Source organism: Triturus cristatus, chromosome 2_2, assembly GCF_964204655.1.
Source record: "Triturus cristatus chromosome 2_2, aTriCri1.1, whole genome shotgun sequence".
Classification (NCBI taxonomy): Eukaryota; Metazoa; Chordata; class Amphibia; order Caudata; family Salamandridae; genus Triturus; species Triturus cristatus.
The window spans coordinates 503,788,715-503,816,601 of NC_140582.1; the positions used below are offsets into that span (position 1 = coordinate 503,788,715).

The 27,887-nt window shown below is 42.3% G+C and overlaps 1 protein-coding gene across 2 annotated transcripts in view; it reads right to left on the bottom strand.

Moving 5' to 3' along the window:
• Nucleotides 1–21,318: 21,318 nt before the first annotated feature.
• The window catches only part of ZNF827 (zinc finger protein 827), a 581,455-nt gene continuing 574,886 nt past the window's right edge, over nucleotides 21,319–27,887 (bottom strand). Inside the window, exon 14 of one of the 2 annotated variants that reach the window (XM_085641623.1) lies at nucleotides 21,319–26,603. In XM_085641623.1, the coding sequence (XP_085497749.1) occupies nucleotides 25,796–26,603 (808 nt within the window). In that variant the 3' untranslated portion in view covers nucleotides 21,319–25,795. The remainder of the gene's footprint in view (nucleotides 26,604–27,887) is intronic. The other variant, XM_085641624.1, reaches the window with a different exon arrangement.

Genomic DNA, 27,887 nt, shown 5'->3' on the forward strand with positions numbered 1-27,887 from the left:
GCTCTTGAGTGGCCCCAGCTGCTGTCAGCCCATTGCCAGCCCCGAAGATCAAGCGAGGCTCGTCTCAGGTCAAGGGGAATAAAGATATAGCGCTCACAAGGCGCTAAGCCCCAAGGTTCCAGGGACAAAGTTGGGCCCAGGCAGGCCAGCACACAGGGCCCTCCAGTTCGGAGGCAGTCCCTCGTAGCGGTTCCTCCTGGGGACCAGCAGCAGCAAGTCCGCCGTCACAAGGAAGCACAAGCACAGCCTCTCACATGGGGTCACAGCCCCAATATTTATATCCCAAATTCCTTTGTCTGCCCTGGCACAGGGCTTGGGGGAACCAGTCCTAACTGGTTCTGGGGAGTGTGGAGCACTTTGTTTTTAGGGCTCCTCTTCCCCTTCATCAGGTTGGGGCTCTGTAGAGGTGATTGACTTGCAGTAAAAAAGGGGTGTCACAGACATGGCACACACTTTAGGTGCCACGTCATGGTGGCAGTAACACTGCCCGCACAGGCCCTGCAATGGCAGAGGCCTGAGATAGGTTTGAAAGGCTACTTTGAGGGGTGGCGCAATCAGCGCTGCAAGCCCATAAGTAGCATTTAATTTACCAGCCCCGGGTAAATGAGATACCACTTTACAAGGGACTGACGGGTAAATTAAATATGCCAAACAGGTGTAGACCAATCCTTGCCATATTTACACAGAGAGCACACACACTTTACACTGGAGAGCAGTGCTAAAGTGTCCAGGGTCCTAAAATCACCAACACCAGGTCAGAAAAAAGGCTAGGAGGAAAGCAAAAAGTTTAGGGATGACCCTGCAAAAAGGGCCAAGTCCAACATAAATCATCTTGTGAGCAGTAAGGCTCCGTGAGAGTTGTTGACCTCTCATTTTGTTCTTCCCATGGTGAAGTTAAAACTTTTTTACACTTTGTTACCCTTTTCCGTGGCTTTTTGCTCACTGTTTTTAGATCTACAAGGCCGCCTTGTGCTACCCTATTATCCTCATCCAGGGTTCTAGGTCACTTTGGCGGGGGCTGAGTATCAGTATCCTCGTCACGGACCCATACACTATACGAAACATTTTGCACACAACCATTCTTAGATATTCGATGTTCTGTTTCTTCAGGTATTGGGGACCCTCTCTTAAATGTGTCTCCAGCCTCTGGCTTTCTCCCCTAATTTCCGCATTTAGAGTGTCCTCCATGGTCAATATCTGCTTTTCAATCGCCCCCATTGCCCCCGTGACATAGTTCAATAGAGATGAACGAGTGCCTAACTAAGGTGCAGACTTTGCAAGGGGCATGTTTTCAGCTTCAGCCTTCCTTTTCCCCATAGTTCAATCTTGGGGTGGAAAAAAACAATAATCACCAATATTTGGGGCCCTTTTAAACGGTAATTAATCTAGGAGGGGATTGCAGCATGTAATCCAAACAGCAGGCCTCAGAGTAACTATTAAAGTCCTGGTCACATGATTATCATTAAAAAGCCTATGAGGAAAAAGTTACTAAGGGGCTCTCCCTTTGGGTACTCACCAGCAAAAACACTGGAAAACTGCTCTTTTCTGAACCACTCAACCAAGAACCAAGAGGGGAGGCCGGCCCGGCCTCTTCTGGGCTGTGACGGGCTTAGATGGGCCTGTCTTGGCCCGGTCTTTTCCCGGGCTGAGCACGTGCACGTCCCGCGCTGCGGGACACCTCCGGTGCAATTATAGCGCTCCTTTGCTGCAGATCGGCGCATATAAAATCTCCCTACTTCCACGGACAGAGTAAATCCACAGTCGCACGCACATACACTCATCATACGCTAGGGCCCATCACACTAACATTCATTCTATTACTCTATCCACACTGAATATATGAGAGAAACCTAAACCAATCTGCATCTAAAGCGAGGTCAATGCGACCATAAAGAAATTGTCCTGAGTCATGATTTTAAACATATGAAATACATCTGAAACTCAATAAATGACAAAGAATAACCACCCGACACTGGAATTCAAACAAATGGTTGTTTATCTAAATTAGTTCAAATGAAAGTCAATCAATAGCAAAATCATTATTCTCATAGTTACCTATTCTAGCTAAAATGGGTCAGGACAGGTCTCTCAGTAAAGTCTCCCGAGTCGCCGTCTTCGCGATCAGCATTGATCCTCACGAACATAGGTTCAGGAAGAAGTGGCCTCAAATGCAAAATGCTAAAAAACTACTCTCTGGTCTAGTAATATTTATAGCAAAACTAGCGAAATAAAAGTAACAAATAAACTCTGAATGTCCGTTGAGCCGCTGAGCAGAGCGAGCAGGAAAGGATGTCACTCGGTAACATTTAGAAAAACCTCCGCTCAGAAAACTCACAAAAATAAAAACACGGAAGAAGGAAACTCGAACTGAGTGAACGATACATTTATGAATGCTCTTCCTTGGAACCATAGCGGAGCCACCGTATACTATCAAAGTTCATTGTGGCTTTATTCTCCTCCAAGGGCACTTGGCAGCAAGCCCGGAGCTGCTGTCCTCACAGAAACTTTTAATTCAGACAGAGGCTGTGGTCAGGTGACTTTCAACCATGTTCTGCAAGGCCTCTTGTCAAATCTCAGTCACTCGAGTGCAGGCTGTGAATAGCGGCCATCTTGTTTTAGGCCAGAACGGACCATCTTAATTAAAAGAAACACAAAACAACGTTACCACATCGTAATGATTACACAGTGTTAATTCCCATGAATACCCTTATGTGCATGTAATTATCTAGCCTTCTGCAACGCAAAGAAGCATTAGAGCACGTTATTTAAAAGCGCAAACACGAAACATATAGCACTTTTGCGACACTTATTTAATTAATTTGCTCACCAATTTAATTCACGTATTAATAAAGCAACACTTATGCATTCCCGCGTGTAATTTTCTCTTTATTAGTAATGTTGGTTAATCAAGACTTCTAACAAATTAACAATTAGTGATTATAAATTAGTAATTTTAATCATGACATATAACATGAACTGGAGTTTAAATCTCAATAAATTTTCAATAGAAAACCCTGCTCCAGCAATCCCCCCTTTGGTGATATATATCACCAAAAAAAAACAACCCAAAAAAAAAAAATGTCCCAATTTTAGGAGAAATTGAAAATGTCTTTTATGACACAACATTAAACACCAGATTCTCTTTCATCATCCCTCTTCGACTCTAAATAAACACTTTCCCTCAATTCTTCTAATTCTATTTCTTGTGGGTCTCTCTTTGACCTCTTTTGTTTCTTTGCAGAATTTCCTCTAATTATTCTCTTTATCCCTCCCCTGTTTTTACAACACAAACACCCTAATTTAAGCATCAATAAGGCAACAATCACACATGGCAAAGGAAATAATACTTTACCAATAATGGTACTACCTATCTTAGCAATAAAACTTTTAACAGCTAGTAGCTTATTAGCTATTTTAGTCCAGATACTTTCAGCTTCCAATGGTACTAATTCTTCATGCAAATCAGTAATATTTTTGATATAGACCTTTAGGTCTCTGCTTTCGTCAGGAATGTAAGTGCAACAATGTTGAACTTTCAGCATTCCACAAACTCCACCCTCCTTGGCGAATAGAATATCAAGGGCAAGTCGATTTTGCATAGGCATGGCTCGTACGGCAATCAGCTCCGTATTTACCAAAAGAAACCCTCCAGCGGTACTTGTCGATAAACGATCCACCACTGTTGACAGTTTCCGAATTCCATATGCATTTAAAGAAATTCCCACTGCTGGAATTAAAGCTCCAAAGATATCACCTACAATTTCTGACCAAGTTTCTCTCTTAAAACGTGTTAGTAGATTAATGTGTTCTACGTCCTCTATTCTATCTATATGAAAAATCTTTGGAAAGACCAGGCCAACATAACATGTGCCATACCAATGGTCAGGCAACCTGTAATAAGCCCTGTTCCCACAAATATAAAACACTCCCGGGAAAACTGGATCTTCACCACCTTTAAAACCCCATCCTGTTGCAAAAAAAAAATGTATCATGACACTCACTAGTCCCAACAAAATGACTATCATATTGGGATCTCCTTCTGGTAATGCATAGTTTACCCTTCTGTGATGCATCTAAAGCCAAAGTTGGACTGGCCCCATTCCTTAACTCTTTTCCCATCTCAATGTCCCATATTGTCTCGCTCATTTTATATTTCCCTGCCTTCTCATGCATGCTCACTCTCCTTTCCTCTACCAAGTCTAAGAAAGCCTTTTCCTCTTCTTTCAAACTGCAAGTTAAATTGTTTCTAAAAATGTAATCTAATGTTAATTCTTCTGCCTCAATAAAAATCTCACCAAAAATGTTAGCTTCTTTAGCTGGATTCAGCTTCTTATCCATAGGCAATTGCCCAAAAATGTTATCTTTGTTTGACATCTCATAATCTATTTTCCCTAACAAATAAAAAACACTACTTAGCACACTACATGAAATCCCATACGTAGCTGGTAAATGGTGATAAGTAACACCCTCTGAAGCGGACGCAGGTAATTGCATACAGACGTAGCAATCCCTAACTTCCATTGTTTTTACGTATTCATACAACAACTTTGAAAAAACATTGCTAGAAAAATCATTAATTGATCTATCTTTATGTATGTAAATGTTACTACTTCTAGTCGGAACTACTTTCTGTGAATTCTTCTCTATATTAGTCACATTTTCAGTATGTATTCCAAAAGTATCTATTGTAACCCTAAAGGTAACTAATAAAGCTAGTACACCCCATAATAGCATTAATAATCCAGTACAGCAGCAGCACATTCTACACCATCTTTTCAAAAAGGCACATCTACTTTGATTATTTTCTGTGTTAGCCATTTTACTACTTTGGCAGTGTCTTTTGACTTAGCCTCTTCTACTCCACTACTGAAACACTAGAACACTAGATTATTTCAAACAGCTAATTTCAGACTTTTTTCCTTTTCACTTTCCTCCAGGTGACTCCTTCAGTTTACTCAGTTTGGATTTTCATCACTTTTCACTTCTTCTTCAGCAACATCAAATTGTATCAGATCTTCAACAACATCCTGTGTATCCGACTCTTCTCCAATGTCAGTCAGGATAACTTTCAGGATTCCAACAGTTTTCTCCTCAACCACTTCTCGTACGGTCCCCTCTGGATTTCCTTGACTCTCTGCCTCTTCGCCTTCAGACAGTGCCACATACGTCCATTCCGGTGACCTATACTTCTGGTTAGGTTTTCTGATTCTCTTGATCTCCTCCGGTTCTTTTGTGACCTTTTGTTTTTCACCTTTTGCTTGATTCTGACTCAACACCTCGTTCACCTGTTCAGCTTTCGATGAACTTGCACTTGCTCGTGTCAGTCTGTACCTTAGCCTCTTTATTCTGTTAGGCCAAAGATCTCCTCTTACACTCCTCTTTGGTCTCACTTCTTTATTATTTCTCTCTCCGATCCAAGTTCTCTTTCTCAAAACTCGACCCTCTGATTTCTCATTCTCACTCTCATCTGATTCTGTCTCATTTGCCTCTTGTCCATGAACAATTTTCTTTTGCTCCACAGTCTTTTCCACCACTGATTGAGATTTCCCTAATTCTGTCCCTCCTCGGGTCTCCGACACGCAATCTTCTTGCTGTCTACTTATCCCTTTACCTAGCTTATCAGGAGTGTTCCCTACACCTCCTCGGGGGTCTTCCGCAATCTGTCCCTCTCTATCTTCTTCTGACCCTACTTCTTCAGGTGTAATCTCAGGTGAATTTTCAACATCTGATTCAGGCGTGGTCTCTGTGGAATTGCTCCCTTCTCTTCTGTGTTCTCCACTGTTCGTTGGAACTTCAGGCACTCTTACAGAATCAGATCTCTCCTCTGAGACTCTCAATGTTTCTCTTGAATCCTCTCTTGGAAAGAAAAAAGAATCACCTGACTCTCTTTCTCCTTCCCCCCTTTCAGGATTCTTTTTTCTTCTCACTGGTTCAGTTTCTGCATCATCACTGGAATCTGACTCTTCAAAATACTCCTTACCAGTCCCATCTTTAGGATTTGGAACTCTCAGAGTATGACTCGCATGAACCCAGTTCTTCACACCAGCACACTTCACTGCAGTTGTCGTAGTCAGAATGACTTGTCTTGGCCTTCCCCACCTTGGAACCAAGCAATTTCTTCTCCTGTGCACCTTAATCCTCACCCAGTCCCCTGGACTCAGATCATGGGCTTGCTTCTTCTCAAGTGTGGTAGCGTCTTCTCCAACCTGGTGAAACACAGAATGAACTGCGTCAGCCAGGCCTTTATAGTAATCCAAAATCATGTCATCAGTTATTGTCATCAACTTGTTGACAGGCACAAATGCATGTCTCATCGCACGTCCCATTAATATTTCGTGCAGACTCAACCCTGTGGTTCTATCTGGAGTAGACCTAATAGTCATAAGCACTAGAGGCAAGACATCAGGCCATTTCATTCCAGTGGCTAAACACATCTTACCAATTCGGTTTTTGATTGTGCCGTTCATCTGTTCAACGACACCAGAAGCCTCTGGTCTGTATGCACAATGTAGCTTCTGCTGTATGCTCAATGCTTCACAAATTAAACCCATGAGCTCATTGTAGAAGTGTCCACCTCTGTCAGACTCAATTGTCACTGGAAACCCGTACCTAGGAATCAACTCTCTTAACAGTAACTTTGCAACTGTTATTCCATCATTCCTCCTAGTCGGATAGGCCTCCACCCATCTTGAGAACAAACAGACTACCACTAGAACATACCTCAATCTGTTCACTTGGGGCATTTCAATGAAATCTATTTGCATTCTGGTAAAAGGACCTCCTTCTCTGCCTATTGTTCCTAGACTCACCACTGTCTTTTTCCCAGTATTGAACTGCTGACAAATCAAACATCTTTGACAGATGCTCTCTGCAATTAACCTGAACTTTGCATTATACCAGGTTTGCTTGAATGACCTAATCATTGCGTCCCTTCCCAGATGTCCCTGACCATGGTACATCCTTGCCATTGTTGACAACATGCTATTTGGCATGACTGGTCTACCATCTCTATAGATCCAAACGTGATCTGTCTCTCTTGGGGCACAACCTGCCTTGATCCAATCTCTCATTTCCTCATCTCCTGCTTCATCCTGCAACTGTTTCACTTCATCCCACGTTTCTAGGACATTAGTAAACATCACAGAACAAAAAGACATTTCCTTTTCTCGTCCCTTGTTAATCGAATTATTGTTCTTTGCACAATACTGTGCTATGTCATTGGCAAAACGATTACCAAGAGTAACAAAATCATCTCCTTGTCCATGAGCAGCACACTTCACAACTGCTAGCTCTCTAGGCAGCTGTATCGCCTCAATCAATTTCCCAATCACTTCAGCATTCTTTATTGGAGTCCCACTCGACGTCAAGAAACCTCTCTGAAGCCAAAGTTGGCCAAAATAATGAACCACTCCAAATCCATACTGACTATCAGTCATCACAGTCACTCTCAAATTCTTCCCAATCTTGCAAGCTTTCATCAATGCCACCAATTCAGCCACTTGAGCAGATCTTACTCCTCTCAAAGACGAAGCTTCCATAACTTCTGAAACCTTGCACACCGCATAGGCTGCACTCAGCACACCATCATCTGTTCTCAGACATGATCCATCCACAAACAGCACATGATCACTCTCTGACAATGGCAAATCTCTTATGTCTGGTCTAGGTTTTGTGCAGTAATCAAGCACATCCAAACAATCATGATCAACATCATCTCCCACATTCACATTGTCAGCATCTGGCAACAGAGTCACTGGATTCACATTCACACATCTCTCGAGAGTCACGTTTGATGCTCCCAGAATGATTTTCTCATATTTAGTCAGTCGACTGTGTGACATATATTGAGTCCTGCTCCTTGTCAAAAGAATTGCCACATCATGAGGTACGAATACCCTTACAGGATATCCCATTATTATACCCTCACTCTGTTCCAAGCTTCTGCATGTAGCAGCTACCGCTTTCAGGCAACCTGGCAAACCCACAGCTACGGGATCAAGTGTTGATGAGAAGTACGCAATTGGCCTTCTCAGTTGTCCATGTTTCTGAATTAACACTGAAAGTGCACATCCATTTCTCTCACTGCAGTACAACTCAAACTCTTTCTCATAGTCTGGCATTCCCAAAGCAGGAGCTTCACACATTCTGCTCTTTAACTCTTCAAATGCTGCCATTTGTTCTGCATCCAATTCCAATGGGTCTCTCACTTCACTTTTGGTCAGTTTAATCAGTGGCTTTGCTATCAGGGAGAAATTACTTATCCACTGACGACAATAACCCACCATCCCCCAACACATCCTCACTTCTCTCTGGGTCATTGGGGCTCTCATTCCTCTGATAATTTTGATCCTGTCATCGGTCACCTTTCTCAGACCTTTCTCAATATTGTGTCCAAGATAATGCACCTCTTTCTTGCAAAATTGCAATTTGGCTGGAGATACCTTTAACCCTCCGTCTGCCAGATGATTCAGTAAAGCTATGGTATTTACTTCACAAGCTTCACGTGTCTTCGATGCCACAAGTAGGTCATCAATGTACTGCACTAGTACTGAGCTTTCAGGCATGATCAAACTCTTCAATGACTTTTTCAACAACTGATTGAATATCGAAGGACTCTCTGTATACCCCTGTGGGATACGACACCATGCTAAAATACGCTGTCCAAACCGAAATGCAAAAATCGGCTGACTGTCATGATGCAATGGAATTGAAAAGAAAGCATGACACAAATTAATCACCGTGTACCACTCGGCATCATGAGGAATTTGATACAAAATCACTGACGGATTTGGCACAATAGGACAACATACCACCACAATTTTGTTAACCTTTCTCAAATCTTGTACAATCCTGAACTTTCCATTAGGTTTCTTTAGCCCCATTATCGGTGAATTACACGGGCTACTTAATAACTCTCTCAAAACACCCTGTTGAATCATCTTGTCAATTATAGGAGTTATTCCTTCAATTATCTCTGGTGTCAATCTGTACTGTGGGATATTAGGATAAACAACCCCCTCTTTCACTGAAATCTTCACTGGATCTACATTATTCATCAATCCCACATCTTCTCCAGTAAAATCCCAAACCGCTGTTTTTACTGTGTGTCTCAACTCCTGAGGCAAATCATCTGGATTAAACACAGCATATGTACCAACAATCTCACTCTCTCTATTATCTAGAGTCATCCTGTACAAAACATCCTCATCTGGTGTCTCAAAAGCTATTCCATCCGGAGTACAGAAAATTGTGCAGTTCATCTTGCACAATAGGTCCCTACCTAACAAGTTCACTGGACTAGTGTCACAGACTACAAACCTGTGCATGTCTGAAAATTTCCCTATTTTTACCCTTACTGGTTCGGTAAGACGAGTCTTAATCTGTGTATTGGCTACACCAACCACTTGGATTGCTTCGTCCGAGAGAGGAAGATTTCTAATATCTGCTGACCTGACAGTTGATCTCGTCGCTCCTGTGTCTACCAAAAAAGTAACACTCTCCCCATTTATTTTCCCATCTACAAATGGTCCTGCCTGGTCTATTTCTAGAGTTGCACCAAGTATGCACTCTTCTTCCTCTCTTCGGCACCGTCAGTAGTCCCCTTCAGACTCACTCCCCTCATTCTTTAACCAGTACTGCTGTACCAGGTTAGAACGTCTCGGTTTGTTTACCTGCTCATCATTGTAGAATCCTGAGTCCTGGTTATACTTTTGGGACCCTCTATTCTGCGGCAAGGGCGGTTTTGGCTCTTTGCTCTGCTGTCTGACAACCTTCTGCTGTTGCTGCTGTTGATTACACCCCTTGTTCTGCACCTGTTGATTTAAGGGTTTATTCTCATTACTCACTAATGGTGGATTGGTACACTCGGATCTCCAATGCCCCAATTGTCCACAGTTGTGACAAGGGAACTTTTTCTTTGCCTCCTCTAGATTCCCTTTCCCTTTCCCTGCATATCTGGGTCTATTTCCTTGATTATTCGCTTGTTCCACCATCTGTGCTTCTTGTCTTTCAGCAACCTTCACCTGTGCCCACATTGCTTTCTCTTTCAGCTTTCTCTGTTTTGCCTCAATCTCATCACTGAAGTATTTTGCATGTCTCAAGATTTCATCAATCTTTTTACTCTGCCAATCAACTGTATGCTCACGTATTCTTTCACTGATTTCGGGTCTCAGGCCATATACAAACCTGTATACAAAATGACTCAAATCTTTGTCACCCAGGTGTTCATCTCCACTGAACTGTTTAAAAGCCAGTATCAGCCTTTCGTAAAAAGCATGAACTGATTCTTTTGCTTCCTGATGTGTTCGATCTATCTTAACCCAGTCTGTCTCTTTCGGGGGTACCTTATTTTTCAGGAACACTATAACCTGTTCGTACTTCTTCATTACCTCTGGATCTGGTGCTCCTGTTTTCGGATCTCTTGGGTACTCCTTAGCAGGCCAATCTACAACTATTTTACACTCTGCCCACAAGTCTGCTGGAACAATTATATCAAACAGACTATTCAGGTCAATCCACAGCACTTTTGACAATTTCACGAACCTGTCTACCTGCCTATACCACTCGACGGGCTTTTCTCTCAATCGAGGGAAGTCATTTGTAAATGACAAAATATCCTGTCTAGTCCATGGGACATGTACATATCCTCCTCCAGGAATCTCTCTCATAGGATAAGCATCCACTGTTTTCTCTTTTTCTCTCATGGGAAAAGCTGAGTAAGTCCTGTCCACTGAATCTTCCCTTTTCTTGTACCACCTATCCTTCCATTTTTCCACGTCACCCCATTTTCGCAATAAGGCAATCATTTCCTTAATCTGCCCTGTTCTACCAACACCATTTAGATTCTCAATATCCTTGTCAGTGAAATCCACCCTGTAAGGTTTCTGCAAAGCTTTCACCTTATCCATGTCAACTCCTTGTTCACTCGCTATTGCCTTTAACCGGTCATGTGTACTCTTAGCCCTCCAGGTGATACTCTTGCACATAAATAGCAACTCTCCATCATGATGGTTTTTTAATATTTCTGTAGGAATTGTTCCTGCAATAAGCTCCTCTAATTCTATGCGCAACCTGGCTACATCAATTGCCTGTGAATCTTTATCCTTCTTTTGAAGAACTTTCAACCAATCATTCAAATCTTCAGCTGTTATTTCAGTAGACTTTTTCACTGCACCCACTTGTTCTGTCATTCTCTGTGGTTCCAAAATCGTTCCTCCCAAACAACCAGTATTCAATCCTGAATTAGGCTGCACATCTGATCCTCCACTACATGTGTCATGTCTCGACTGCCTCAAATTATTTTCACCTGTCCTCATTCTTGATTCCTCCAAAGTGCAAGAACCAACCAAACCATTACCTACATAGGGAACTGTCAAACCATTCCCACCCATTCTTTGTTTATCAAAAATAGGCACAACCGGACCAATTGTTACAGGCACTGTAACAGCTTCAAGATTTTTCGTCAGCTCTCTAATTTTCTCAGTCAGCTCAGATGTGGTTCTGGCTAATTCCCTTGTTTTCTCATCACTGATTCGATTCTCTCCCTCTCGCTCTCTCTCTCTGTCCCTTTCCGTGAAAGAGCTACCACTTTTCAGATCAGGTGTCACAACCTCAGTTTTAACAATTCGCAAAGTATCTCTTATCGGAGTAGCAACTGGCGTGCTCTCTTCTGGTTCTGGTCTATATGGAGGTGGTCTCTTGTAAATCATGTCATCCAAGACCTCATCCTCATAATCATTAGGCCCATACCTTCTCACTTCTGTATCAGGCACCTTTTCTGCACCTTTCCTTCCTTCCGCCTCTTCAACAGTTCTCATAGGATATAATCCTTCTGACATACTAGCATCTCGCCATCTCCTCATTCGATCATGATGAGTCTCACGATCATATTTCCTCCCGAACATGTACCTATAATTGCCTCCACTCCTCTGCTTTTCTCGCTCATGCACCTCATCTTCCCATTCCACCAACGCCTCGAACTGTGTCGGCCTTGGTCTAGGCTCTAGACACATCATCTTTTCCCATAAATTTCTCAACACGGCCAGATTAAATGAACCATGTTCCGGGAACGCTAAAACACCATCCTCTTTAGTATACTTAGCCCAGTTATCTAACCATATACAGGTATGATACCCATATTTCGCAACCATGAAGGATGCAGGAGTTCTTGTCGGAGGTAGCAATTCACCTTCTCTAGTTATTATGTTCTTATCCTTGTCGAACCACCTTTTTATTTTACCGAACAAGGATTTCTTTTTCTTTTCCTCCGGTTGATAATACATTTTCGCGCTTACTACAACCCTCTAGTCCTTTCCGCAACTGTACGATCTTTTATCCAATAACAGCGCGACTCACACCAACGCACCAATCCTGGAGCGTCTACGTCACCCTGTACTCCTTCCAAACCCTGCGCGGCTCACACCAACGCACCAATCCCAGCGCGAGCACTATCCTGATCCACTGCCCAATCACAGCGCGGTCTGTATGACGTCAGCAGTCACTGCAAACGCTTCTGCTCTGCCTCCTGTCACTCGTCTACCCCTCCTTTACAAAGCCTTCTCAGTAGACTTTGTTTCAGATTCTACAAAATCTATTAGTTACTACATATAAACATCTCCATTGTCCGCTTCGCTAACCACAGAATAGTAAAGAAAACTCTCTCACAAGAATCCCGCTTCTCTCTAGAACAGCGCTTACCTCTGCTCTACCACGGAATTATTACTTTCGTTGACACAGTAGCACATCCCTCTACTCTGCCCTTCTAACATGCATCCAATAACTGTTTCCTCTAGGACTGCTCCTAAAAGTCTCACAATCAATTAAATGTTCATACATTCACGCACTTTCACACCAGAAAATGTAGCACATGCACACAGAATCCTGCCTTTCCCGAGAACAGCGAACAGTCTGTCCCACTACAGAATTATAACACGCGTTAACCAAGCAGCGCTTACCTCTGCCCAGTCCTTCAGACAAGCTCAGAGAATACCTATTACTCCTCCAGCGATAAGCTTTAACGGCGAACCTTACGGATCCCTGGGACTTAAGACCAGAGTTTCACAGATAACCTTCGCTACCATACACACTCCTTTTATACCGAAAATATGTCCCTAATAGTAACACACGACGATGTCACTGATTCCGAACCCAGACAATGTGACGCGCAACTTCAATTGTCACACGTTTTTCCCCGCATACGTACAGGGCCAACAATCCGTCTTTCCCGAGAGCAGCACTCACTTCCCTCTGCCCTACTACGGAACCGTCACCAGCTCCCGCGTTCCAGAAGCCGTACACACTACATAGAACTCAATACGACGACTTCAACATATAGTATTAGTACATATACCAACATCAATCAATAAATCAATAAATCAAAATCCTATATACAAGCAATCTATCAGATCAAGACAATAATCTAACCATCATACTGCTACCAGGAAACTGCTGCAGATCGGCGCATATAAAATCTCCCTACTTCCACGGACAGAGTAAATCCACAGTCGCACGCGCATACACTCATCATACGCTAGGGCCCATCACACTAACATTCATTCTATTACTCTATCCACACTGAATATATGAGAGAAACCTAAACCAATCTGCATCTAAAGCGAGGTCAATGCGACCATAAAGAAATTGTCCTGAGTCATGATTTTAAACATAGGAAATACATCTGAAACTCAATAAATGACAAAGAATAACCACCCGACACTGGAATTCAAACAAATGGTTGTTTATCTAAATTAGTTCAAATGAAAGTCAATCAATAGCAAAATCATTATTCTCATAGTTACCTATTCTAGCTAAAATGGGTCAGGACAGGTTTCTCAGTAAAGTCTCCCGAGTCGCCGTCCTCGCGATCAGCATTGATCCTCACGAACATAGGTACAGGAAGAAGTGGCCTCAAATGCAAAATGCTAAAAAACTACTCTCTGGTCTAGTAATATTTATAGCAAAACTAGCGAAATAAAAGTAACAAATAAACTCTGAATGTCCGTTGAGCCGCTGAGCAGAGCGAGCAGGAAAGGATGTCACTCGGTAACATTTAGAAAAACCTCCGCTCAGAAAAATCACAAAAATAAAAACACGGAAGAAGGAAACTCGAACTGAGTGAACGATACATTTATGAATGCTCTTCCTTGGAACCATAGCGGAGCCACCGTATACTATCAAAGTTCATTGTGGCTTTATTCTCCTCCAAGGGCACTTGGCAGCAAGCCCGGAGCTGCTGTCCTCACGGAAACTTTTAATTCAGACAGAGGCTGTGGTCAGGTGACTTTCAACCATGTTCTGCAAGGCCTCTTGTCAAATCTCAGTCACTCGAGTGCAGGCTGTGAATAGCGGCCATCTTGTTTTAGGCCAGAACGGACCATCTTAATTAAAAGAAACACAAAACAACGTTACCACATCGTAATGATTACACAGTGTTAATTCCCACTAATACCCTTATGTGTATGTAATTATCTAGCCTTCTGCAACGCAAAGAAGCATTAGAGCACGTTATTTAAAAGCGCAAACACGAAACATATAGCACTTTTGCGACACTTATTTAATTAATTTGCTCACCAATTTAATTCACGTATTAATAAAGCAACACTTATGCATTCCCGCGTGTAATTTTCTCTTTATTAGTAATGTTGGTTAATCAAGACTTCTAACAAATTAACAATTAGTGATTATAAATTAGTAATTTTAATCATGACATATAACATGAACTGGAGTTTAAATCTCAATAAATTTTCAATAGAAAACCCTGCTCCAGCACCTTCGCTGTCTCCCCGCCTCCCAGCAAGGTTAAGGGATCAGGGATAAAGTGCCTGGTGCCAAGGTGCTTCATTTGGTTGTCAGCGCATCCCAGATATTGAGTATTCTATCACGTCATCACCTGATGTGGATGGCCCTAGATATTAGGAGAACATGTAACAATGTGAATGGACGTTAGACCATGCACATAATTTATAGGTAAATACCCTATTAGAGGTGAATGCTGTCTAAGGGACAAGCCCGGACATAATCAGCCAGCTTCTCCTTCAGTTAGGAAAACAAAAAGTTGAATTACAGATTGTTTATATAATCAGTATTTGCGTTTTTTTTTATATACTGCACATTCCGTTTGTGACTGCAATTTCAGATTAGGCATCCAAACATGGGTTTTGCAAGAGGAGGGGGCAAATGGATGGATACTTGGAAATAAGTAAATTACTACACAATTGTAAAATGTTTGGTGTCTGCAAACCCTACTTCGAGGGTTAGACTACAAACTGGGTGTTAAAAATATCAAACCAGAAGGGATTCTCCCACAATTAAATTTTTGTTCAGACAAACAAAACAAATAAGAAAAAGATTTAATTTGTATTTACCGTCTAAGACCTAATGAAAACACTGAGGAGTTGACCCCAGTGTGTTTACACCGCCTTTACTAAGAAGCATAGACAGAAATCTATGATTTTTGTAGATTTAGTGACAGAGTGAATTTCAGAAAATTGAAGGCAAGAGGCTATTACTTGTTACGTTGCTGTATTCTTTTTTGATTCAGTTGTCTTTACACGCTTCCAGCCGCGGTCGGTAGTAGGAGTACCTGCAGGGCGGTGACGTGGGGAGGGGGAGTGGCATGGTGGGGGGTAGTAAACTATGGATTACGGAGGTTTACAGATCAGTTAACATATAAATTAATAAAACTAATTTCGTTGCGTGCACTGCATCCCCAAATGCGATGCAGTGCACGCAACGAAATTCGTTTTATTAATTTATATGTTAACTTACCTGTAAACCTCCGTAATCCATAGTTTACTAGCCCCCACCCTCCCCCTCCCCATGTCATCGCCCTGCAGTTACTCCTACTACCGACCGTGGCTGCACGCTTCACTTTAACCTCTGAGGGGGCATGTACCACCTGGCCAACAATAATTCAGCACATCCCCCCATTCTTGTTTGCTTTCTTAACGCCTACCTACATTCCTATCATGTTTAGTTCTTTTCGCTTTTGGTACCTCCCCTTCACCATATAGGCCCCGCCCTCCATAGCACAGTTGTCCTGAACAGTCAGATTTACTCAACTTTGCAGCTAAGAAGCAAGTGAAGTTCCTGAACTGTGATGTGTCAAAGGAAGGCATCAGAAATGTGCCATATCTAGTAAGAAATAGCGTAGTTCTACTCTTCCGTAGTGCTGGCGTAATTCTAGCTGCTTAGTTCTAACACAGGCAGCATTACGCCACAAAGCAAGGGTGCTTGCATTGTGATCAGAATAGTTTTTGTGCACGAAGAGATACTTTCCTGCACAATAACTATTCTTAGAGGATTATTCCAATTTATATGTGTGCTGAATGGCACAGCACACGTGCAAAGAGGAAGTAACTAGGAGAAATAAAGCTGTTGCTCCTTGCTATGCCAGTGTCGGGTTGGGGCACCATTTTGGTGCAAACCCATGTTTACTGACTCTGGTAAATATGGGTTTGCTTCGAAATGCATGAGCAGATAAATGAGGAACGCCTGTGCTAGACCCATGTAAAACCTACCTGATATAAGGTTATGCAAGGCATCGCTATTTTTGTTTTTACAAAGTTATGCAAAGCGGTGCAAATCGGGCTTTGCGTGGCTTTGTAAATAGCAAAATAGATTTTGCATCAGGGCCGCGTCAAAAGAAGTGACTCAATCTTGACGCAAAGTTACTGAATCTGGGTCCCGATTTAGTACAAGCTTACGACCAATTGTGAAGCACTTACCTCCATTTCCTTTGCTCGACTAAAGACCATTGTTACCAAAATATTTAATCTCTTTTAACATAATTTGATCAATTGATTTACAAGGAATTTTACAGTTTCTTCAACCTGGGAAATAAAGAGCATTTTCTATGCCTTGGTGACTTTTGTTGATGCCCCTGTAGTCCACCCTCCACCACCCATCCCCCAACGCACAAGATCAGACTGACAAACAGATTAATAGACTTTGATAAAAAAAATTCTTAGCGTCTGAAATATGAGACAAAGCCATATTTAGCCAACCATGTATTTTTTAATTAGAGTATATTTATACTTCCAAACCGGTTACACTAGAAATTGGCAATGCAACATATGATGCAAAGGAGGAATATATCAGTTACTGTCAAAATAACCCTGTACAGCCTCAGAATGCAAAAAGCTTTATACAATACAAATTCTCCGTAATAATGTACACAAACCTTTCAGCTCTTTGAACCACTTACAATAATCAAAAGTTAAAAGGCAGAAAAGCAATAGTGCACAGGACATAAACTTTATACCTGCTTGTGGGTGATTGCAGGATGTGTGTTTGTTGGAGTCGGGCGGGGGTTTACCGTTTCTCTCTCATTTGTGTGGTGTAAGCACAATCATAACGGAGTATATTAGCAAGTTACTTATACTCAAACAAGTAAGTATTTAAACTCCTATGTTATAATTTGGGGATCATTTCGGCCTGATGCAAGAAATCTAATTGCTTTATGTTGGTGACATACAGAGCCGCTGAATAGTCACGATAAAGTAAAACATGTTCAAAAGGGGCTACATCTATGCAGCAGGATAACATTTCAGTGCACATAGGGGCATTAAATAAGACCTGGGGTCATTTTGTCTTCCTGGAAAAGAAATTCCCACATTGTGTATTTGCTGCCTACCCATATCAAGAACTATGAATGAATGAGAGCAGCATAGAGATTATTTTTAATTGAGAACTCCTCTTTAAGAGAGAAAAAAACATTGTCTGTGGAGGGTGAGGTGGCTCACTAAGGGCCATATTTATTACCTGGATTGCGTTGCTCTTGCACCATGCAAGGTGGTGCAAAAGCAACGCAAACCTAAAGTCATCATTTTGAAGCGAATCAAAGCCACTTTGCGTGGCTTCAAAAATATGCAGTATGCAACACAGCACAAATTGCTGAGTTGCATTACTCTGCATAAGGAAGGCATTCAATGGGATTTGTGTTGGTGTTCACATGCAACTCCCACAGTTTTTGACGCATTCTCAGATTTACCAAACCTGGTAAAGCTGGGAATGCGCTAAAAACGAGAAGAAATATCTTTATTGTTCCTCGTTTTTAGGTCTCGCCTACGCAGCGTGCATGCGCTACTTATGAAAAATACCTTTAGCCATCGATTACCTTTTCAGGCAAAAACGTGCACGCGTTGCATTGCTTTGAATGGCAATGCGTGCACATTTGGCGATTCCCTTGCAGGAGCGAGCGGTACCATCTGGTAGCAATTATCGCGCTCGCTCTCACAAGGGAAACGCTGCACGTTCCTGCTCTTGGCCGCACTACCCCCACTTGAGGCACGCGCACTTGTTTCCTCTTTCTCTGTGTGCCTAATTCTACTGCACACAGAAAGAAGAAAAGCCTCTCAGGATTGTTTTTGTACAGAAAGGGGCCGCTTTCTGCTCAAAAACAATCCTGCCTACAAGACAGGCACCCTTTCACCATGGTGCAAGGGTGCCTGCATTGGCACTAGGCTGCGAAAATGGCATCAGCGCAAGGGGAAAGGACAGGAATGCGCTACTTGGATAAATACGGTGCATTCCTGCCCTATCCCTGTGATACAGGGCGGCGCAGGGAGGTGACTTGCTGCACTGCCCTGCGTCACAGGGGTCATAAATATGGCCCATAGAATGACCGAATGGACAAAAAAAGAGATGCAGGTTAATAGGAGTGCAGATAAATAGGGAGATAGGAGAATGCACGTCATCCATAGTCATAGTGAAAGAAAATGTAGTAATGACAACTTGCACAACACTTTGTGAAGTCAGGTTGCAGATTTGAGGGTGGGGGCAAAGCATCCTGCCAGAACATCATGTTCTGTAGTCTTCAAATGCAAAACGAAAAGAATAGCTGGTGAACAATTCTAGTTACTGGCAAATTGTACATTTTTGTCAAGGCATGCGACACCGAAATCTAATACAGAAAAAAATACAGAGTTTGAAAGTAAGAACAGTTTAGCTTTCAAAAGTGCTCTCATGAGTCATCTGATGACATCCACCTTACATATCGTTTAAGCTGAAAACGAACTCAATCTGGAAAGCAAGGGAGGTTAGCAGCGTCCATTACTCGGGTAGTTAAAAGTTCTAAATCTAAACATTACAATATATTGCACAGTTTGGTGTCCATTTCTCCCAGCTTTTGCATTTAAACTGATCAGTGCAAAAAAGGGCCAGACTCACAAATATTTTTCTTTTTGTAGGCATGATTTATTCCTGAGTTAGGCCCCGATTGTGATTGTGTCGGACGAATAGATGCCATTTATCACACCATAAAATCTGATACCCCGAGGTTCGATATTTGAGTGCAATAAATAGCACCTATTCTGAGTTTTTACTGCACCAAAATCCACATGTTATAGTAAATACCATACTGTTTTCCCCTCTGGCCTGCTGAATTTTAACAGACTGAATATTAAACAAGCCCAGTAATAACCAAGAGGAGTAAACACTATATATCTCAGTATTCTGACCCCTGGCAAATGGGGCTTTGCCCAGGGTTTGGAAAACACCGATTCACTGCCCTAATTCTGAGTATGTCAGAGGTGTAGATGCAGTTTATCGCACCTAATAAATGTTGTCACCTTGGGGTGCAGAACTTATCCCATGCGATAAATAGCACTTATTCTGGGTTTTTGGGGAATGGCGTGGATATGGGTGCTCAATACCAAAGTCCACATGTTACAATATGGTATTGTTTTTTCTGTTAAATTCCAGCTTGTTTGGTAGTTACTGGGTATGGTTAATACCACCCTAATCACTATTCCGACCCCTGCACGTTCAGCGGTTTTCCAGGGGTGAGAAAACAAAGGCCAACTTGGAATCAGACCCTTTACAGTTGAATTTTGAGGAGTAGCTAGCCAAGAAAGAAAACTTTGTGAATCAGCTTCAAAGAGATTAGTCATTTAATCTAAAATCGATATTGAGTTAATGTTAGCAGGGACACAACTCATTTCTATTTAGCATGTTGCACATCCATAGCGCAAAGAAAATGATGAAAACAAATCCTGTCAAGTATATATAACCTGATGCAATTATTCTAGGACTGTTGGTGCTCTTGCCTCTATATAGAATGATCACATTCTAAAAAAAGTTTTCTTATAACCATCTGTTACCAATGATTCTCTTGTGCAAAATCTTGATCACCACTTCTGGTTATGTTTCTAGATCTTGTACAATATAACGACGTCACATAAGATCCGCTAATTGAGATGGTGACTATCAAGTCAAGTGATTTAGCAGGTGCCTATGAGTCATTATCTCTATTACTGAAGTCTTCTATCAGCTGGGACAGTTATTTACATGATGAAAAACTTTCTCTTCAATAATGTAATTTCTCAAGTAACTGACCTATTGTTAAGTCTTGAATAGCATGGAAGGGCTAAAACGACATCTTTAATAAGACAGCACCAAAGTGAAATGATCTGTGTTTATAATCCTCGTCCAAAGCTAGTTTTGGCTTCATCCAGAAGCCCGTAGATTGAAACCGGTTTGTGAACTATGGAGACCTGGCCTCAAGAAGGCCTATACTAGCAGGAATCCATTGATCATCTCTTACTGCCTTTTTATAAAGAGATACAAATGCTCAGCATCAGATATTCAACTGATTCATGTCTTAGAAGTGGACTCCTGTGATTCGCAAGCTAGTTGGGGAAGATTTTTTTAAAAAAGTAATATTGGAAGACTGCTACAGTGTAGAACCTAGTTTGGCTCCAACCGCGGCCCGTGAAGGTAAGAGCGGTGGGGGATTTCGATGGACGATGACGTGAGAAAAGTAATTATTTATTTAATTTCCCCTCATCATCGTCCGTCAGAATCCGGCACCACCGCTCTTACCTGCATGGGCCACGGCTGCCAACCACATAAGTCACAAAGAATATCCAGGGAGTAATGTTTGCAGAAAATCTGGAGAGCAGACCAAATTGATGCTATGCAGCTTTACTTAGTAAAGGCATGTGCAATAAATGGCATAGTGACTGCCTTTATCCTGGTGCACCATATTCTAATGCCCTTGGATAATGTTTGCTTGCAAAAATAAGCAAAACCTCCCGAGGTGCGAGTATAAAAAGAGCAAAAATTGGTCTTATATTCCTGGTAAGAACATTCTGCCATTTATTCCTATTGAACAAGTCAACAACTCCTAAACCCACATCTTTGGCAGGACAGCCTTTATATAAATTTAAAAAAACACATCAACAGGCATGAATAGCCCTGCAAGTAGTCAAAAGGTTTGGGATGCCTGCAACCTGGATCAGATCACCACTCGGGTGCCAATTTAACAGTTGTGTAATTGACTCAAAAAGTACCACAACTGAATAAAAATACATTTCATAATTTGATTTCATTTTCTCATTTTTATTGTAATACTTATCAAGGAACACTTCATCTAAAGTAGAGAAGGCCAGATCGAAAAACTAGGAGTGTGTAGCATAGGCTTTCCACCATTCAAATATATGCTGCTCCTGACCCTGAAAAAATATTATTTTTATGGCTATGACATTGGTTCTTAGACAAACTGAGAATTCTAATACAGGACTACACAGACATTATTTTTGATCTTCATAATTTCCAAGCAGGATATTAGCAACTTGAACCACATGCTGTCTAAACTCCCTATGTCTAGAGCAGGCCATGTTGATGGCAAAGGTGTGTGATCACCTTTACAGAGAATGGACTTATGAAGAGCAGAAGCAGGTGCTGAGCCTGGAGACAGAGTTTAGTAAGCATCCCACAGAGCTGGTAGAGGTGACTAGGATTAAAGAGTATCAAATGGTCAGCATGTAGGCTAGGGTGAAACGGTGAGGATAAAACATCTGCAATCTTTAAGGAAAGGTATGTGAATTTAGGAAAATCTATTTTCATGGATAGAAAATTGTCACAACTGATTCATAAATAAACATCCAAAGCGGCCACAAATAAATAATTTCCCTCCATCCGCTTTCTAAGCCAAGATATCAAATGATGCTGACTCCTCAGTGTTGGGCATAAAAGAAGAAAATTGAAACACATCTGCATTGTTGATGCTTAATTTTGGAGATTTTACACGTTACATGTTGAACAACTTAAATCTCTCTGTCTTGGTTTGGTTCTCTTTTCTCAATGCATTTCTCATGACAGCACCACTCAAATGATCAGTATTTGTACAGAGAAACAACGCTCTTTCTTGTCAGTCATCTCCCATTAATAGGCAATGGGTGCACACATTTCACTCAATTTATTTGAAACACTACTGCACAGACAACATACGCCAGCTAATATTAAAGGGCCGCATTTAATAAATAGATTAATAGCATATTTTGATCTGCTTTGAGATTCGGCTTGAGTATTTCAAGTTTGCTAGTGAATGAATTTGAAAACACTGTAGTAACTCTCCGATCCTTAGCTCAAATCCAAGGGTAAGAGTCTGATTCACAAAGGTTTTTCTGTTAGTAATAGTTGTGGTTTACTCCTTTCTTAGGTGCAAATTGCTGCTACACTCCCTAGTTCACAAAACTCTTTCTGTGAATAGCTGTGTCATAGCTGAGCATCTCACTCACAGAAAGCTGTGTGGATCTATTTAGAAAGTAAGTATATATTATTTTGGAAAATATAAAAGTCACACATCTTCGAGCAAAATGGCGAGTTTGGACTTATTACAATGCCTTGTAATGGGAGGAAATAAAATATCCAACTAAATGCACGACACAACCTACAGATAAAAAACACAATTGTTTAAATGATGGACCGAGAGCTCCCAGTAACAAGAAAGCAACATGGCCTCATCTTAGTTCGCAGTCCCAAATCACTGTGTGCATGGCAAGGCACGGCTGCGGCTTTGATGATGGGGTAACAATTTCGTGCAATTTGTCACTTTATTTAGAATTTGCTTAGAGAATAACATCTAATTTAGGAACTATTTCCAATGTGAGTGCTCTCAGAACTCAACCTACCAAATAAAAGCAATCGAATGCTAAGGTATCTAAGTTCTACAGTTTTTCCCCATACATTCTGCTAAAAGTGACTGCTGTTAAAGATTGCTGCATATGATGCAAGACAGTAACTCGATGTGCCTGACCCTTGTATTGATGATATGACAATTATGATAGGCGTGAACGACCAGGTGACTAAGAATCTTACCAAGATAGGTGACCTAGGAGAATGGCGCTTGTTACACCGTGACAGGATAGGAGACCATAAGGAATGGGGGATTAACAACATAAAGGGGACCGAGATTCCAGCCCACTGCACTATCTGAGGTCCCAGTGATTGCAATGAGCCTCTCAGCAGCTACCCACAAGCATGGCGTGAGTGATGCTCACATCTCTAGACTAGCCAGTGTTATGGATTTCATTTAATCAATTATTTGGCTAGTTCACACAGCAGTGTCAACTACTTTCTGCATATTCCATTCTAAAATCGGACTGTTGTAATCTGCAGATATGACAGTCGATTCCACATATAGGCACAGATTTACAACCGCTTTGCGTTTGTTTGTGTTACTTTTGTAATGCAGACCCGACGCAAAGTGTTATCCTGACTATCCAACGCAAATCGGGCATTGCGTTGGATAGTTTCTCAAAATAACACCAAGTTACCCAATGCACTGCTTTGCGTTATTTTGCGTCAAAGGTGTGTCCATGGGTGGTACATAGATGTTCACAAGGAACTACCTATGGGTTCTGATCCGAATCCCGATCTACAAAAATTAATAGACAGGAGTTTGCACCAAAGTCTTACACCTCCTCGAGGCAGACTTCATGAGGAGAAATGTTTTACATAAATTGCAAGCAGACATACAATGCAGGAAAAGTGTTGAAAGATGGTTTTTGTACTGGAAGGATACCCTTCCAGTACAAAATCTATTCCTTAAAGAACGCAGATACCCGAGCGCTATGGCTCAACGGTGCGTGCTTTGCCGCATGGCGGCCCAAAGTGCGCCAGAGCAGGGAGTGAGGAAAACCGCGCCATATCTTAGCAGCTATGGCGCTGTTCTGCTCTCCATTTCAAGCAACGTAGTGTAACAAATTTAATTTGCAGATCCGTGTTGCCTGATTTTTTCATAAATCTGGGCCATAGGCTCTTTCCAAAATCTCATCAATCCATTTGACTGATTATTCAGGCTAAACATAAAAATATGAAAAGTGCCATCTAAGTGCCATCATATCCTCCAAATAAGATATAATTTAAGTTCCCCCTCATAGGCAGTCTTATGTCGTGTATGCTTCTTGATCCCCAGGGTTGAAAGGCAGAAAGGAAAAAAATGCTCCAAGTCAAGGGAAGAAAAGCAATACTTTAAAACACATTTCTACATCGCAACTGAATGAGGGCATGAAAAGCAAACAGAGACCAGAATCAGAAACCATAAGTGGACAATGTACATTCTCGTAAAGACTACTTCCTCCCGGACCTGCTACCTGTTTCACACTGGAGAATCCTTTTAGAAAGTACACAAATAATACACATTTCCTCCGCTTACTGCTTTCACTTGAAATGTAAAGAACGCCGTGATGCAAAGTCTGCCTTGGACAGCAATAAAGTGCTAAGATAAAAGATGCCATTTTCATGACACGCAGTAACAGCATTAAATAAGTACAAACAGGGCCTCGTAGCAGGCATGCCCAAAAATGTAAATTCAACATTTAATCAGTATGAAGGCAAGAGGACAAAAGGATAAAAAAAACACTCCCACAGCGGCGGGCTTTCATGCCGCGGCGAGGGCGGGATGCAGAACGTTTTACTGTATAATTTGAGAGCATCATGTCTGCTGTCTCTACATCTCCGGGTCGCGTCTAGCTTTTCAAACACTTGAAAATATATTGTCCCATTTTGAAAGGGCGCATACCTTAATTCTGTTCCAGTCTTTGTTTTTGTCATTTTTTTGTCAAAACAATATAGCTTGGAGCTAAACAGCACCGTGCAAACTGGCCTTTTTTTAATCTGGGCATTTATGCCCAGGATATAATCAAAGACACCTTTTTGAATATCTCCGGGTGTTTGTTTTTCTAAATGCTAGAGTTTTAGCAGGAATTGTTGTTTCTTCAACAAAAAAAGAGAACCCGCTGCATATTACCATATCCCATAACGTGCGATGCTCATTATATGAGTCAATATGAGTGTGGCGGGGAGGAGGGCCAGTACAGTAGAGGGGGGAGGAGCAAGGTGAGGTGTGGCAGGGACAGCCCCTCCTACAGCTGGCTTCCTTGAAGAGAAGTGCCAGGCATGAAAATGGCGCCTGGATCAAACAAGTAACGATTTAAGGCTGGATAAGTGCAACCCCACGCCACATTCTGTTTCATGCTATCAAAAGTAGACGAAGCCACGACTCACGGCTCCAAACTTCTGTCACGGGAGTCCCTGTCAGTGTTCAAACTGTTTGGCAAAATTAGTGCAAAACAACGAGAGGGACTCCATATATGTATGTTTGGAGAAGGGATGCGAGCGGGAGGGAGGTGGAGGTGGCAGACATGTTTGTGAAGGTGTGAGGGTTCCATAACATGTGGTAGTGCTGGAGCTGTTATGAGGGGTGGAGAGAGGAGGACTTCTTAAAGGCGTGCCACTCTGAAACCTTTACAAGGCTAACTTGCACTAACAGGTCATTTCAACAAGGCCTCTGAAGAGAAAGTCTTGGCCCAACAGTACCCTGTATGTGTGGCATTATGCAGCGGGTTACCGCCTCCTTGAAGAATTAAATAAGCAGCTTTCATGTATATGCAATAAGTACTATACACACGTCTAACCTTACCAATGATATACAGTACAAATGTTCAAATGTCTTGAATTTTTTGCAGCACAGTACATTTGCTGTGTACTTGGTACAAGAAAATGTCTGACGCTATACTGTCTCAGCTCTCTCTGTGAGTCCAAGGTAGGCCAAGAAGGAGTGCTTTGAGGAGGCTGTTCCCGGAGGCGCAGTCTGAGGTCTGGGTGGGTGGAATGTGAGATCAAATTGGTCACTGGGGAAGAGCATTGTCAAGGGAATGAGGTGGGCATGTTCAGCGTTCCGAAAGGTATCAAAGCGCAGGGAGCTGCCGTTCATGGCCAAGGCTTTAAGTGCTATGTTCGAGTCTCCTCTGCTGCCATGCGCTGCGGATATGGCCACCGTTTGTAGAGCCTGCGAGGCAGACATGACTGAAAGAGGAGCTAAGAGGCTCCTGGAGCTGGCCACAGTCAGAAGCGGACTCGCCTCCGTTGACGTGGACACCTGGCTCTTCTTCTCCTCTTCCGAGCAGTCTTCGCTCTGATGTTTCTTCATGTGGCGACTGTAGACAAAAGGATGGGTGGTCTTGAACTGGCACTCAGCGCAGCTGAATGTCTGGCGTGGAGCGTGCTTGAGCTTCTTGTGGAGGTTGAGATTGTCTTTGCGCTTGCAGCTGTAGCTGCACTGGTCACAGTGAAAGGGACGCTCGCCGGTGTGCACACGTACATGCTCGATCAGCTTATTGGCTGTCTTGGACAGGTACCCGCACTGGTCGCATTTGTAATGGTTGCCCAGGCGATGCTCTCTGATGTGCATTTCGAGCTCCAGCTGATTGGCTTTCACCGTCTGGCAGATGCGGCACTTGTACTCCATCTTGTAGTGCGTCCTCAGGTGGCACTCCATGGCTGCAGGCCGGTTGGTGGAGTAAATGCAGAAGGGGCACCTGTCAAATAGGAAACAAAACAAGGTGTGAGGAACGCAAGAGAAATAAATATGTCAAATAGGACTTAAGTATATCTTGGGAATTCATTCTCGGATAGCAGTTTGTATACGTTTGCTAGTTTCTCAGAAAAATGGTCACCTATTGAGCCTATAACATAAGCTATCAAAAAAATCGGAGCTCTTGCAGGCAATTCCTCAATGAAAGCAACCTGCTTCGATATAAGCCTTGATCTGTGTCCTCATTTGTAAAACAAACTTACTGGTATGAAAGCTCTATGGGCCCCAGAGCCCTGCAGGGCTCAGCTCAATATTCATGAATAAGAGTACCTCAACAGCCGACTCAGCCTCTACACCCCCACCCCCCAGCTCCGCTCCGCAGACTGCACCCTCGCCACCGTTCCCCGCATCCAAAGAGGGACCGCCGGCGGCAGATCATTCTCCCACCTCGCCGCCAAGACGTGGAACACCCTCCCCATCTGCCTGCGGCAGACTGAAGACCTTCTGACCTTCAGGAGACTTCTTAAGACCTGGCTCTTCGAACTGTAGCAGCTCCCCCCCCCCCCCCAGCGACTTGAGACCCTCGAGGGTATGTAGTGCGCTCTACAAATGCTGTGATTGTGATTGATTGAAGGGATGGCTCAGCCTTTTATCCTTTGAGGTTCATAAAAATGTGAACCATTGAAATAAAAATACCTATCTGTTAAGGGTCAGGAGAAAATGTGCTTAGTATTATTAATATTATGATTATGATTATTATCAGAATAATAATGATGATAAGTGTCTTGCTGGCATTATTGTTTTTATTAATACAATAATAATATTTACTAATATTAGCTGTAAAAGTAGTTGCAGCTGCAGTGAACTTTTAGTAGTGTGACTATATAAACGTCCTTCTCCTCAGTCTGCTTAGGTTTTAAAAAGGTCTGTACTTCTACCCTTTTCCGCTCACCTGAAGCTGGGTAGAAAGAAGGCGCGTGCACTCTTGACCGGCTTGCCCAAGTGTAATAAACTTTGAATGAGACATTTCGTGTTTGCTAGCGACTGAAGAGCAGGGAGAGTGAACTCTCGGACACTACTCATCTGTTATTAAAGCCCCAGCAGGGACATCCCGCCACCTCCACAAAGACCAGCCAGCATTTTTTTTAATACATATCACTGATGAGTTCAAAATGGACCTTGGCGGATTGGTACTGGTGTAGTCAGGTTTTTTTACCTATGTAGATGGGTGTTGCTTCATAGCATATTTTTCCTCGACCTATAACAAAGTCGATGGCTGGTGTTCCCA